The 14,291-nt window shown below is 44.3% G+C and overlaps 1 protein-coding gene and 1 long non-coding RNA gene across 3 annotated transcripts in view; one reads left to right on the top strand and one right to left on the bottom strand.

Moving 5' to 3' along the window:
• Positions 1-7,013, top strand: part of MED13L (mediator complex subunit 13L) — a 191,500-nt gene extending 184,487 nt beyond the window's left edge. The window contains exons 29-31 of the mRNA XM_065851401.2: positions 1,555-1,716; positions 2,930-3,042; positions 4,174-7,013. Coding sequence (XP_065707473.1) covers positions 1,555-1,716; positions 2,930-3,042; positions 4,174-4,306 — 408 coding nt within the window. The 3' untranslated portion in view covers positions 4,307-7,013. The remainder of the gene's footprint in view (positions 1-1,554; positions 1,717-2,929; positions 3,043-4,173) is intronic.
• Positions 7,014-7,077: 64 nt separating this feature from the next.
• The window catches only part of LOC136108992 (uncharacterized), a 57,800-nt gene continuing 50,586 nt past the window's right edge, over positions 7,078-14,291 (bottom strand). For both annotated transcript variants that reach the window (XR_010652447.2, XR_011741743.1), the window contains exon 4: positions 7,078-14,270. This is a non-coding gene — a long non-coding RNA (uncharacterized lncRNA). The remainder of the gene's footprint in view (positions 14,271-14,291) is intronic.

Here is a 14,291-nt window from a genome sequence, read left to right as displayed (position 1 = left end):
TAGGTTGGCTAATGTGGTCCATGATAGATAAGGATACATATATTATATATACACACTCAGGATGAGGTAGGCAAGCTCTCCCCAAGTGCTCCTGTCCAACCGCCTCAGGTATGAGGGGTTCATTTAGGTTTTATTGTACAGAAGTAAAATCACAAACATATACTGACAGGCAGCCGCTCCAAGTCTGATGAAATGAGGTTCACAGCTGGTTTCTCATTGTCTAACTCTGTCCTCTCCAAATAACTCTTTGGTTCATATATAAGAATATGAGTAACTAGTACTGCAAAAATACAGTATATAAATAAATGAATAAGTCATATAAATTGAAAAGCAGGACAAGTGTCCATAGCAAGGAATTGCAAGTGTAGCTTTATGTTTTCCTGAGCTATCAGTGTAAGTAACTGCAAAGCAAACACAACCAAACTTACAAAGGTGCAGATACTTCCTGTTCTTCCATATTGGAGTGTGCAACGCATCCTTCCGCTAGCGGCAGTCAGGCAGATCCGCAGTGCAGACTGCTGGGTTTGATATGGACAGGAAAAGCCTGTGAGGCTTTACCAATGTAAATTGCACGCTGGCCTGCTCTCTGCACACGCACAGCAGCTGTCCGGGTTCATGGCCACAGCCCTGTGCCTTTAAGTTACGCTGTAGCATCAGATTCCTCATGTACTCAGTTCCATTTCGGAGGCTGCCATTGCTGTTTGGGGATCTAGAAGTGATTCTGGAACATCAGCCTGGAGAACCCAACTCGCAGGGCAAAAAGGAAGGATTGAGCAACTTTGACTAAGATTCATGGATGACTAAGGGTAGCTCATTAATAACAAGACAGAACTGGGTTAAATACTGAGTAATTAGTAAAATCAATGTTCACAGAATCCCAGAATGTGAGGGGTTGAAAGGACCTGGAAAGCTCATCCAGTGCAATCCCCCCATGGAGCAGGAACACCCAGCTGAGGTTCCACAGGAAGGTGTCCAGGCGGGTTTGAATGTCTGCACAGAAGGAGACTCCACAACCTCCCTGGGCAGCCTGGGCCAGGCTCTGCCACCCTCACTGGGAAACAGTTTCTTCTCGAATTTAAGTGGAACCTCCTGTGTTCCAGTTTGCACCCATTGCCCCTTGTCCTGTCACTGGTTGTCACCCAGAAGAGCCTGGCTCCATCCTCCTGACACTGCCCCTTTCCATATTGATCCCCAGGAATGAGTCCCCCCTCAGTCTCCTCTTCTCCAGCTCCAGAGCCCCAGCTCCCTCAGCCTTTCCTCACACGGGAGATGCTCCACTCCCTTCAGCATCTTGGTGGCTGCGCTGGACTCTCTCCAGCAGTTCCCTGTCCTTCTGGAACGGAGGGGCCACAACTGGACACAATATTCCAGGTGTGGTCTCTCCAGGGCAGAGCAGAGGGGCAGGAGAACCTCTCTGACCTACTGACCACCCCCTTCTAACCCACCCCAGGTACCATTGGCCTTCCTGGCCACAAGGGCCCAGTGCTGGCTCGTGGTCACCCTGCTGTGGGATGTGATGACATAACAAACCTGCCTTTTCAACTGTTCTTTCAGAGCCAAGGGGAACGTCTCCTTTCCAGAGAAGCCCCTGAAGAACTGAAGCAGCAGCCTCTTGCTCTTGGATACTTCGTATCAACTGCCAAAGCTGAGAATCTTCCGAAGTGGTTCTGGTCATCCTGTCCTCAGGCACAAAACCAATGTCCCCTCTTCCTCAAGGTCTGTTTTGGTATCCATTCACACGGGAAGAATTCCATTTATAGCCTATGAATTTTCTGTGAAAATGTTGGGTTTGCATATTACCCACAACTGTGACAGTACTGGAAACAGAAATGCAATTTTAGGTTTAAATTTACTTAAGATACCTGGCTATTAAAACTTAATTCTCTGTCCCTCCCTTTTTGGAGCTATAGATGAAGTTGTATGCTACACTTTAAACTGCCTTTTTTTTTTTTCCGTGAATGAGTAGTGCGAGAGGATGTTTCAGTTCCAGCAGTTAGAACAGCCTGCAGAGCTCCAGGCAACTTCATGAATTCCTTCCATGAGCTTGTCCTAGATTTGTACTAGAGAGAAGGAGCCACCACCCTTCCCTACACCACCACTCCCCAGCCCAACACAATTGCTCTCTCAGATCTAGGCTGAATTAAATGTTTAATTTCACTCGGAACACGCTGTTTTGATTTGGACAATTTTTAATAAAAGCAAAGGGCTGAATTCATGCAGTGACTTGCACGCCATTCAGGGAGCAGGGTGCCGTCTCCTTTGTGCCGCACAGCGCTGCAATTAGGAAACCTGTATGGCATGGGAGGCGTAGGGATTGCAATCAGCTTTGTCTGATTTGGATTAAGTATTTTTGAGCAAAAGTATTTCATCTCTAATGCGTTGGGCCATAATTAGAGGAGTGCGAATTAGAGGTTTTGCCTCGGGAGCTGTGTGGTGGATTAGGCTGCCCACTGAAAGGCTCATGTGGCAGCACGTGATGGATGTGAAATCCCTGTCCTGCTCCTGTACAAACGAACACATGGGCCTTGCTCCGGAACCACGGGATGGCTGGGAAAGCGTGTGGGCAGAGCGGGACGAAGGCTGCGGGAGGTGTTCTGACCAGACACCCCCCTCCGGCTCGGGATGGTTTGTTACTAAACACCAGAAGGAGCACTGACAGCTCGGAGTGCTTCCTCTCACCACTTCTGCCCTGACTGACATGAAGGACAGAATTCCGCACTCTCGTTTAATGATCCTTGATTCCAGTCAAAATGATCATAGTTATTCATAACTGTGATCATTATGGAACTTGGAAATACACCTGGTCATGGTGGGTTCAGCAAAGAATTGCCGCGTTGTCCTGAGACAACTCAGATGTGTTTGTTCACTGTGGATCTTTAGAAGTCCTGGCTGTATGAAGAGTTAATTGGTGCTTTTTTCCTTTACACAGGCCTCATTACATCACCACATCTCTGTAGCGCAGACGGATGAGCTTCTACCTGCCAGAAATTCTCAGCGAGTTCCTCACCCCCTTGACTCTAAAACCACATCAGATGTTTTGAGGTAACGCCTTTTGGTTTTTGCATTTCCTCCCTAAGGCTGTGGGGACTGAGCTCTGACATTCCAGACCTTTACAACCTGGCAAAGTTATTCCTTAGCTTTATCAGCAGCTGGTAATTCTGCTCTGCCCTACATGTCCTAGTACAGTGGGCAATTCTTACGATAGCTGCTGCCTCCTGCACCAAAGAGCAGGACTTTGAGGGTTACTTCATCCATTTTCCATACAGAACTATGGAAAGGAGATGTTCAAACAGCTTTGCCTTTCCAAGCGGACACCTTGGTTTGCATCCCAAAGATTGTTCTGTTTACCTGGTGGTCTCCTCTGGACTGGTTCAATAATTATTTGTACTCACCAAACCAAACTGATTTACAGAAGGAGATAAAAGTACTCTCCTGATAAGAGTGTCTTAGGGTTTGGGATATAAAGGAGACATTCTTCCTGAATTAATACAGGCTTGGGTATTGTATTGTTCAAGATGACTAGAGGAGTGTTTGCCTCCATCCCACCTGTTGGGGCGTGAAAAAAGATCTGGTTTATGAAACAGTATATACAGGGTGGAACACACCAGGGGACAAACACGTACACTGAACCAAGCAGAGAGTATCAGCAGGAAACACGAAGAGTAACCTAATCTAAGAAAATGGGTGGTGTCTTTATTATCCCAGCAGATTTTAACTTGCATCCTCTTAGAGGCCTGAGCTGTCGCAGTGTCCTGGGGCACTGCTGTCTTGGAGTAAAAGGATGGTGCAATGCACAGGGAAAGAATGAGGTGCAACAGTCACCACTTATGACTTGAGGATTCTCATCCGAGACAGGATCACACAAGGGTGATCCAATACTGGCCCAGGTTGCCTCAGACTATGGAACCTGCATCCTTAGAGCTGTTTGAGACTTCAGGCTTTGAACACGGTGGTATTTGAACCTGTGTGATTCCATAATCTTGACTGCGGATGGGGAGGGCTTACACTGAAATAGCTTTATTCAAGTTCAAACGTACTGAAACTGAACACTGGTGCCAGTGTTAATGCAGCCGGGTGGTCCTCATGACGTTGTGCTTCTAGGACAGACCAGAGATACATTTAAATCTAGAAAAGAGAAGGAGTAACCAAGGGCGGTTTGGTTTCTCTCTGCAGGTTTGTTCTGGAGCAGTACAACGCACTGTCCTGGCTCACGTGTAACCCGGCCACTCAGGATCGCAGCTCCTGCCTTCCTGTCCACTTCGTGGTGCTCACTCAGTTGTACAACGCCATCATGAATATACTGTAACCCATAGAAAAGCACTTGTTCTTCTGGCTTATTCTCCCCTCGACCTGAGAAACGTGCCACAGCCTGCCAAGATCACAATTTTGCTTCTCTTCAGACCAGTCCTGTGCTGTGCTTGTGTTCCTCCAAAAGCACATGTGAATTCTGCAGTGTTCAAAACGAAATTACCCATCGACATCTCTGGCAGCTTCAGTCCAAAATCCGAGAACATCCACGAACAGCGAACACAAGAGAAACCTCAAGCCAGTGTTAGTTTGGTGACCCAGTAACTACTGGTCAGTGTGATTATTTTTTTTATATCTATTTTTTTTAAGGAAGACTACAGTATCTTTTCGCATTAGGAACTCTGATAAACAACCAAGAGCAGTTTCCACTCTGCAAGTAAAAATACCTTGTCGTGACCAGTCTGGGTTGTCCAAAACTTTGTTCTTTGATCGTCATAAACTGGGACTTTGCAGGAGAAAAAAAAACCAACCACACAGTTGTAGTCTCATATAAATATTGGAGTTTCTGTCTACCTGGAGTTCCTGTCAGAGTGGATTGGGATGAATGCATGCATTTGTTACCTGTCCATGTAGATATGAATGGTCTGGAGATACTTTATTTATTTTTAGGTTTGGGGGGGAGGGAGGGATTAAATTATAAAGGACCAGGAACAGTAGAATATCTGAAAAATCAGCTCCGTCCTACCGTAGGGTTATTTATCTACGTGCCTCTCACTCTTCCGACCTAGAAATCAAAAATGAAGCTCATAACAATCATTAAGTCCAAGCTGGGAAGGGAATCGTGTGCTGGTCAGGACGTCCCTGTGGTTCAGGGTTCCAGCAAGACCTGGCCGGTGTCTGATGAAGGACAACACTACCTAGTGGGAGAAGAGTGAGAGAGAGGTAGGGAGGAAAAACACTTTAAAGCCCAATGGAAGGGCAAAGGAAAGTGGTAAATTAATCTATTGTAGAGCTATGATTGAAATATATTTCCAGGAAATTTAGCGATGCTAGAAAAGTATTTACTGAAACCCAAGTCGCCCTTTAATTCTGGGCAGACTCGTCCATGTACATATCCAAAAAGATGGTTTTTGTTTACACTAAATCAGTTACAAATCTGGTGTATTTTTTCTGACTATAGGAATATTATTTCAAAGAAATAATTTTTAAAAATTATATCATTAAATTAGTACTTGAAGTTATACCACTGTGGTGGCAAAGTTACTTTGTTTAGTAAAATGATTGCCATTGTAAAGGTTAATGGCTAATTGAAGTATTTTTATGACTCCTTCATTCCAGGCTTCAAGGGGTTTATGTGTAAACCCCGTTGTGTAGTGTGTGGTTGCACTGTGCGGGGCAGGGGCTGCCTGCGGAGGGGTCGGGCACTTTGATGGGGCTGTGTGACCTACGCGGTATCTGTGGAGAAAAACCGACAAATTTTAGAGTTCTTCCAAAAGACTTTCACGTTCTGGTTGAAAAAAAAAAAAAAAAAGAAAATCTATGGTTTTAAAAAGTATTTTTCTTGAGATGATGTAACATTTAAAACAAATTATATAAAATAAAAAAAGAATAAAAAAAGAATTGCTGTGTAACGAGAAGGCGGAGTAACCTGTAAATGGGTTTTGTCCTTCTCTGCACCAAACCCCCTGCGGGTCTCCTCTTTGCAATGTATAGGTTAAAAAAATCTGATATCGAACCATTTGTATCTAATGTGTACAGTGTAAAATTGACTTGAAAAATATTGCAGTACTATTTTTTCTTAATCAGAAAAGACAATTCTCAAGGCCTTTTGAAGAGCATAAAAAGATGAAGATTGTAAACTTGTATAAAAAAATCTAACTTGGGGAGGAAAAAATGTAAAGTAGACATTTGTAATCTTTTACCATTTGGGGGTTATTTGTTCCCGGGATTCATCTGAACTTTGGATTCTTATTTTGGTTATTCTTTTTAAACGGGCCGTTTTTATCCAGGGGTTTTTCTTCCCCAGAAACCTGGTTCTAAGCAAAACTGAACAATACAAAAAGGGCAGCGAGGAGTAGTTTTCATCTGGTGTCTTTTATTTAATTTTTTTAAGTTAAGAGAAGCTGGTGACATATTTATACGTTTTTGTGCAAAATAAATGAATGGCAATAGATTTTAAAGAAAAATCTTATGTACTTCAGTGTGAAAAGTTCTGTATAATATTTCCCTTAAATATGCATTATTTTACTTGTGAGTTTTTTACTGAATTAATCTGAAATGTACAAGCCCTGGCTTTCCTACAGACTGAAGAAAGTTATTTTATTTTCTTTTTTATTTCTAACTTTGGAAATTCCTGCCGAAATCAGATGATGATCACAGTCGTTTGAGCTGAAGGGAGCGGGAGGGGGCGGGGAATGTCCAGCATGCTCGGATGTATATTTCAGAACCTTTTTTAAATGTAAAGGCTGTACATTTCTGGGGAGTTCGGAATTTCTTTTTGGTTTGGTTTTTTTCTCTGAGCATTTTGCAGTGAGCTTCTTTTATATATAGCCGACAATTTGAAAGAAAACAGACAAAAAAAATGTGAAGTTCATTTTAAATCTACAGTATATCGCTGGTACAATACACTAAAAAAAAGACTTTGATAAAAAGAAACAATAATAATAAAGACCTCCATTTTAAATGTCATTCATATATACCTTGTGGATGAGAGCTATATACTTTTACACACTTTTTTAGATGAATAAATTATTGAATTACTGAAACTGTTGGTGGAGTTTTCTTCTTGTGAGTGTTTTGAGTTGTAGCGCTGCTAGAGAAGGTATGAAATTAATATCAAGGCTGTTTCCTATTAATTTACATCTGAGACACGCGGTGCTGCCCTCCCCACGTTCCCCTGACTCCATCTCAGGGTCACGGGACTTGTGAGAAGCTATAAAAGTTCACACTGCAACAGCACATTTCTTTAAAACCAAAGCAGAATAGAATAGTCATTGTACTTCACATGGTGTCTGTTGTGAGAGGAATGTGGTGCCACTGATGTCGATGTCGAGATGAAGAGATTTCACATTCCGCCACAGGGGTGGGTGGGAGCAGCCTGGGATGAGCTGGTGCCACATGGGCAGTAGCTGCTTCACACCAGCAGCTCTGATCCTGAGAGCTTCATCAATTACAGACAACATTTCTCTGGATGGAGCAGGTAGGTCTGTAAGAGATTTCAATGGCATATCGGAGACTTGTGTCCTTGTGCCCACGGAACACAAAACCAGACCTGGGCTCCAGGGTGTGAATCCCCGGCCCGGCTGAGCTGAAGACGCGACTGGACACGTCCCTGGGCAGCCTGATGGAATTACGGTTGGACTGCTGGACTCCAGGAGGCCCCTTCCAACCCAGACGTTCTGTGTTCAGCAGATGTGCAAAACAATGCTAAATGAACAACTAGACTCAAGCTCTTTCCCAGTGCTACACCTTAACAAGACCAGAGGTCTATTTTGCATTCAGCTCCGATATGAATAGCTCTGGGGAAACTTAAAAGAGTCTTCAGGTAACATGTACTTTTCTGTACTTAAAGAAGTGACAAATTGTGACATGCCTAAGTACATTTCAGATAGTGTATCCCTTGCTCTACTCTGAAACGAGAAAAACCAAAAGCAGGCCCGGCCTTTCTTTGCAGCTGTACCTGCACCATGGGCTGAGAGTCATCTGCTTCCAGCAGTGCTAACTGTCAAAATCAGGTGAGAGAGCTTCTGCAAACCCAAAAATGCTTTTAGAACGGATCTTCATTGCCTACTGGCTCACAAAGTGTCCATAAAATCATTCGTTTTCCATGAAGAGATGGAGCCCACGCTTGTGTCCGGACACACCTCCTGTCACTGGCTCAAGGAATTGCCTCTCAACTCCAGGGCTGGTTTAATGGCCACTTGGATGGCCTCAGTAGTTGTTATTTCTAAGCCCGTTAATTTCTAAATTTAAAATTATACAGTTTCAAAGACAGTCCCTAAGATCTTTCTCTTTCAATTATTTTCAAACTTTCAAGCTTGTTACCTTCTAGTTCACTTTACTATTGGTAGATTCTTACTAAATGACACTGTACAACCAACTCATCCAAGTTCTGACAGAACAGTCACACTGCAGCCTTCTGCTGCGAGGGGATGGACTTACTGCAGAGCAGTGCTTCTAAATGGACATTACTTTGTGGCTAAGTCATTGGCTTTAAAGACAAAACCTACCCATTAAATGTTCTGTGCTTTGAGGACTGTAAGGAAGAATTTAATAGAAACACTAGAATCTCGGTTGATTTGTAACCATAATGTAATATTTATGACAAATGGGTACAGTACTGTGGTCGTGGTCTCTTTAATAGCACCAAAGGAAGAAGTTTTTAAAGGTTAGGCTGACATTAAACAACTTTTTCCAACTGCCATTTCTATTTTTGGCAAAACATCATGGCCACCTGAAAACACTTCAAGCACATGGGGGAAGCATCAGAAGCCAGGAATGTAAAAATCAAGTTGATGGTCAGTGTCTCACCACTTACAGTGGCAAGAGGAACAGCCCTGAGATCCCAAACCAAAGTCTTTGGTCTTTAATGACGTCGTATTTATAAAACTGTGCTGCTTCCACTTCCCTATTTTGAAGCCAAACCTTAACACTTGTACCAAATGATGTGGAGAGACCGTGGTTGGTGTTTCACTGACTGTTCCCAGGTATCAAAGCAGCAGCCCCGTGGGGCTTCCAGGGCATACAGAAACCTCAGAGCTGTTTTAATGAAACCTGAAATACTCTTCAAAACCTCCAACGAGAGGACACCAACTTCTGTGAGAAGCCACCTCTGAACATGGATCGCTCTCAGCTGCTGCTGGCTGAGACTCGCCTTCTCGCCTGTGAGAACTGCCCTTCAGAATGATGATACCATTGAAAACCCCAAAACTATTAATAAAATGCTTCACATCAGTGCCCCTGTCAGAGAGCCAACACAGGCACTGTAATTGCTACAACCGACTACAGTGTCTTTCTACAAGAACACCTTCATGGTCCTGCAACACAAATGAGGGCAACACCTGCCAGAATTTACTCGCTGCCTCTCTCATTTCACAGAGAGCATGCCTGCGTGGCCCAGAGACTGCTTAATTACAGAACCATTAATTACTAAATTCTAACATGGATCCGAGGATACTACAACAGCCTCTGCTGTCCAATCCTGCTCCACTCCCCAAAGCCAGGTGTCACTGCTCAGTTCTTAACCAACCTTCTGCTTCCTGGCCACCCCCCTCTGCCTTTCCATCCCACATCGTGGTTCCCGTCCCGCCACACGCGCACCTTTTTCAGTTTGACAGACGTTTCGTTTCAGAAATACCCGCTGCCGCAATGTTTGTCAGCTGCACATCAACATCAGCCGACTTCCCAGGCAGGGCTACTCACTCCAGCTGGTTCCTTTTAAAAGACGCAGACGTGCCAGCACAAAACTGGTTCAGCCCACGTGGCAACTACAGCAGGCCCAGGTCCTTCACAGATGGAATTTATTTTCCTTACACAGTAGATTACTGATATGTTTTAAAAAAAATCCTACCAGCCTGACACTCTCTTTGTTTTTATTTAAATATTATGCCATTTTGAAAATGTCAAACGTTGGTATAAATGTGTATAAATCCTGAAATGTATTGCTGCTACCTCGAGCTTTTTGAGAACTTCCTGCCAACAGACTCCAATATCCAGAATACAAACTGAAAAAAGGAACACACTCCACTGTACAAAAAGGCCACAGGTTCCAGCAGTTCTGTAAAACCTAATCCCACAGATGAGAAAAAAATATCATATTTTTCTAACTTTGCAGTTGGGTGGATACCTTCAAAAGCCTTTTAAAGCCAAGCACTTTTTAGTTATTTGTGATTTCCTGCACTCAGTGACACCTGTGACATGTCTCATCGATCACATCTGTGATGTTCTCCGTGCCAGGGTTTTCTGACGCGTTAGAAAGTCAAAGCCACATCTCTTGGCTTCCAGCAGGGGTCACGTTTTGATGGGAAATGCAACTACAGATTCCTCATAGAACAGGTTTGAAAAACCAAATGAACCTGCACACAGCTACAGAGCTGGATCATTAAAGGTCAACCACGCGCACAGGTGCGGGTTCACTGGTCAAAGTGCTCCAGCCCTGCTTGTAATCAGGTCTGGTGGTCATTTCATTAGTGCCTGGGGAAAAGACAAGTCCAGGGAGGCGGGTGCCGGGTAAGGCGCGCACGGCGGGGAAGGGGAGGCTGTTAATCCCAGGGGGTAATGGCCCAGAGAAGTGCTAAAGAAAGGTGCTGTGAGCAACTCTCCTGGCTGCTGCGTTAAGTGGCATTTCAGAGTTCAAAGTAATTGCCCTTGTATTTCGTTCCCTGTGCAGCAGCTGCGAGCGTGTGGAGAAGCCGTCCTGCCACAATGACACACGCTGGTGCACAACTGGATTGTCAAGCTGCGGACAGGAGAGAGAAAAGAAACCTGAATGGGAACAGGGAACAGGCAGTGTTCAAACCTGGTCTCAGGGTGACTTTAGACATAAATAACAGAGAGTCCAAGTGGAAAACAACACATGGTTCAGAGCGGGCCTGCTCATCAACATCCGCGCTGTTCTCTATGGCAGCAGACGGAAGGAGGGAGATGGGACACCTCTCTGCCTCTGATCTTCCCCCCATCCCTTGTTTGCCTTTCTCATAGCAGTTTAGATTGCTGATTTGTTTTCTGTGTTGGGCCTTTTTAGCTGGTGACATGTTGCTTCCATTGAAAAGAATCATTCCTCCTCTCACGTACTCAAGAACATACAACACTCTTTCTACAAGTGCGTTTTTGCACTGAGGTGGCAAAACCTCAACAATTTCAGTCAGAAGCACAGAGAATTTAGAGGGGGGGAAAAGAGAAGCAAGGGAGAAGGGTGAATTCAAAAAGAAAGAAGGTGAATTAAAATGTTTCAACAACTCCTTTGAGAACACCTGTGTAGAAAGTGGCTCTGTTCCACCAGCTGCAGCAGCCAGGCTTCATTTTCCCAGAATACCGCTGCTTTTGTCCAGTTAAAACAACTTAGATCACTGAGGGTTTGGTTCACACAGGCAACACAAACCTTTTCTTGTAGTCTACAGCTTCTTGATCATGGAGTGGGACTTGGGGTGACCTCTGTTATATTTGCAAGGTTCTCATCTGCAGGGTCTTCCACCACAATTACTTTCCTGTTGCTTTTGACACTTGTTGATTTATGTTCTTTCTAAATACCAAAGAGTTAGAACCAAGAGTCCGCACTCCCTTTTGATTTAAACATAAAAATGGAAAAAAAAGTTTCTATCCAGTGTCATTGCAAAGGAAAACCTGAAAGCAAAATCTCAGTGCAAACGAGGAACTCGGAAACTGCTCTTTTCTTTTCTACAGCTTGAGCACACAGTGGTTCGGGTCAGACTGGGGATCACACACAATCCTGCCCGGGGTGCCTGTGCACGGAGGGGCACTGAGCATTAATGCGTAACCCCACATGCCCGGGGCCAGGCCGGAATGGAATGGAACTGCTGTTCCAAGTTGCTGTGAAGCCACTATCCACCAGTTCAGCCTCCTAAACAATGTATTGCCAGGTTATTAAGTCTACAGTTACACAGAAGAGCAGCTCCTGATTTAATAAGCAAATAAAGGAGGCATGCTAGGCATGCTAAAAGGGTTGGGCCGAGAGGCAAGGTCTAAGCTCTAACTCTAAAGCTGCCAAAATCGATGTGTGTTACTGAGCAAATTGTTGGCTTTTTGTCTGTGTAACAATCACAATGATACTGATACACCTGTCTGGATCTCTGGTTCATTGGAAGCGAAAGACCCTCAGAGAGAAGAATGCAGAGCACCAGTCAGCCAACTTTAGTCAATACAGTAAGAAGATATAAAATTACTCGGGACAGTGAAAACTAACACTTCCTGCAAAACTTACAGGAAGAACCCAGAACGTTGAGCGACCCGCCAATAAAATGTCAGAAGGAATTCACAGTAAGACACAAAATAAATTTTCAAAGAAATTATGCCGAACACATCCTCTAAACTAGGATACAACCTTAGGACACAAGACAAATTTTAGGATGTAACATTCGAAAGATCTCACAGCCACTGTAGGAATTTCCATGAATAAAAGCAACACAATGCCTTCAAAAAATTGAATTAACTTTTAGGACTTAAAGTGAGAGTAAAGCAGAAATCCCACTCCCACTGCTGTGTGCATACAGTGCCCTGTGCCCTCAGCTCTGCCAGTTCCTGGGGCAGCCGGTCACAGAAAGGATGTAACGACTGCAAAGGTACAGAGGAGAAGGACAACAAACATGATCAAAGACATGGAATGCCCGTAACAAACAAGAAAGATTAAACAGACCAGGATCATTCACTTCAGCAAAAAAAGAGGGATGGCTGAGGTTACACAAAGACCAACAGGGAACAGATTGTTCTCACCGCATGAGACTTTGAAGGCGTCTAAAATCTGCCCTGCTGTGCTGGGTTTGGCTGGGGCAGAGTCAGTTTTCTTCACAATAGCCACTATGGGGCTGTGGGTTGGACTGGGCTGGAAACAGAGCTGATGATACAAGGATGTTTTTGTTATTGGAGTGATGGCGCTTGTCTTCCCCAGTAACCAGTACTGGTGGTGGAACGCTGCTGTCCTGGAGATGCTGAACACCTGCCTGCCCAGGGCAAGTGGGGAATGAATCCCTTGATTTGCTTTGCTTTTGCACATGGCTTTTGCTTTACCTATTAAATTGCCTTCACCTGAACCCACAAATTCTCTCACTTTTACCCTCCTCTCTGATGCTTTCCTCCATCCCACCGGGTGGGAGTGAGTGAGTAGCTGTGTGGGGCTTAGTTGCTGGCTGGGGTTAAATCACAACGTGTATGAAGCAGCTGAAGGAGGAGAAGAGCAATTTGGCATCTAAAAATCCTAATTTTGCTTTAATCCTAAAGCTAATCTATCCTTACATGCTTCAATCCTAAAAAGAGGATCCTGTTCATAAAGCCTTTTAATCCTAAAGCAAACAGATCCTTATTTCCTTTGGTATATAAAAATCCTGATATTGCTTTCATTCTCAACCTTCGGTCTACATGAAGGGCTGAGGGAGGAGGAGAACGGTTTGTTGTCGGTGTATAAGAAGGATGGGATAAGTACCAGCTGAAGAGGAAAAGTCTGAACTCCTGCAATGAATCTGAACAGGAAGCAGAAGAGCAGGCATTCAGCAGCTGGCCAAATTAAGGACTAAATCAGTACAGACATGGGACAGGCAAAGAAGGTCTTCATGTAGAAAAGGTCTGCTTTCTTCCTCTCATACTTTATGTCAAGGAACCAGAGAAGAAACTGTAAAAGCTAAGATAGCTTTTTTCAGAGCTGCATGCCATGCTTGACTGATATTAAAAAAAGGCAGGCCATAAATGTATTACATTCATAATACACGTCTGCAGTGCGTTCAGGGCCTAGACGAAAGACAACAGGTACACTTATCCAGGTGGGAACATTGCTTATCGGCCTGAACCAAATTCTGAAGATCTCCAGAGATGTGGGGTTTCCGCTGACCAGAGCAGCACAGACGGAGTTTCTTTTGAGACAGTGCCTGATAGGTTCCCACACAGCAAGCTGGCTGAAGTTTAAGTTGTCTACTTCAGAGCCGTGAAGGACTGATGTGCTGGAACTCTGCAAACTTTGAATTACTCAGACGCCTCCTCTCACTTCAAGGCTTTGGAAGTAAATCAGAAGTGGGCTGATTAATGCCAAGCTGTTCCCCTGGTTCCCCTATCGTCTCCAGGATGCAGGCAGGGCATCTTTGGTGTGAAAGAAGACGTTGCAGTCTCTTGTGCCTGTCTCTCAACAAATGGCGTCCTTTTCCCAGAGATTTTCACTCTGGCAGCACTTGGCCCTCAACACATATCAACTGATACACTGCGCTTGTCTGGACACATTTGGACCAGTTCTGAGTCTCTGCCCCTTTCTTCTCTCCTCTGCTTTCCAAATTGCCATCCACGACTGTTTACTTTGGCAACGCCTGCAACAAAAAAAACCAGTC

Source organism: Patagioenas fasciata, chromosome 17 (assembly GCF_037038585.1).
Source record: "Patagioenas fasciata isolate bPatFas1 chromosome 17, bPatFas1.hap1, whole genome shotgun sequence".
NCBI classification, from domain to species: Eukaryota; Metazoa; Chordata; class Aves; order Columbiformes; family Columbidae; genus Patagioenas; species Patagioenas fasciata.
This window is presented reverse-complemented; position numbering and strand designations above follow the sequence as displayed.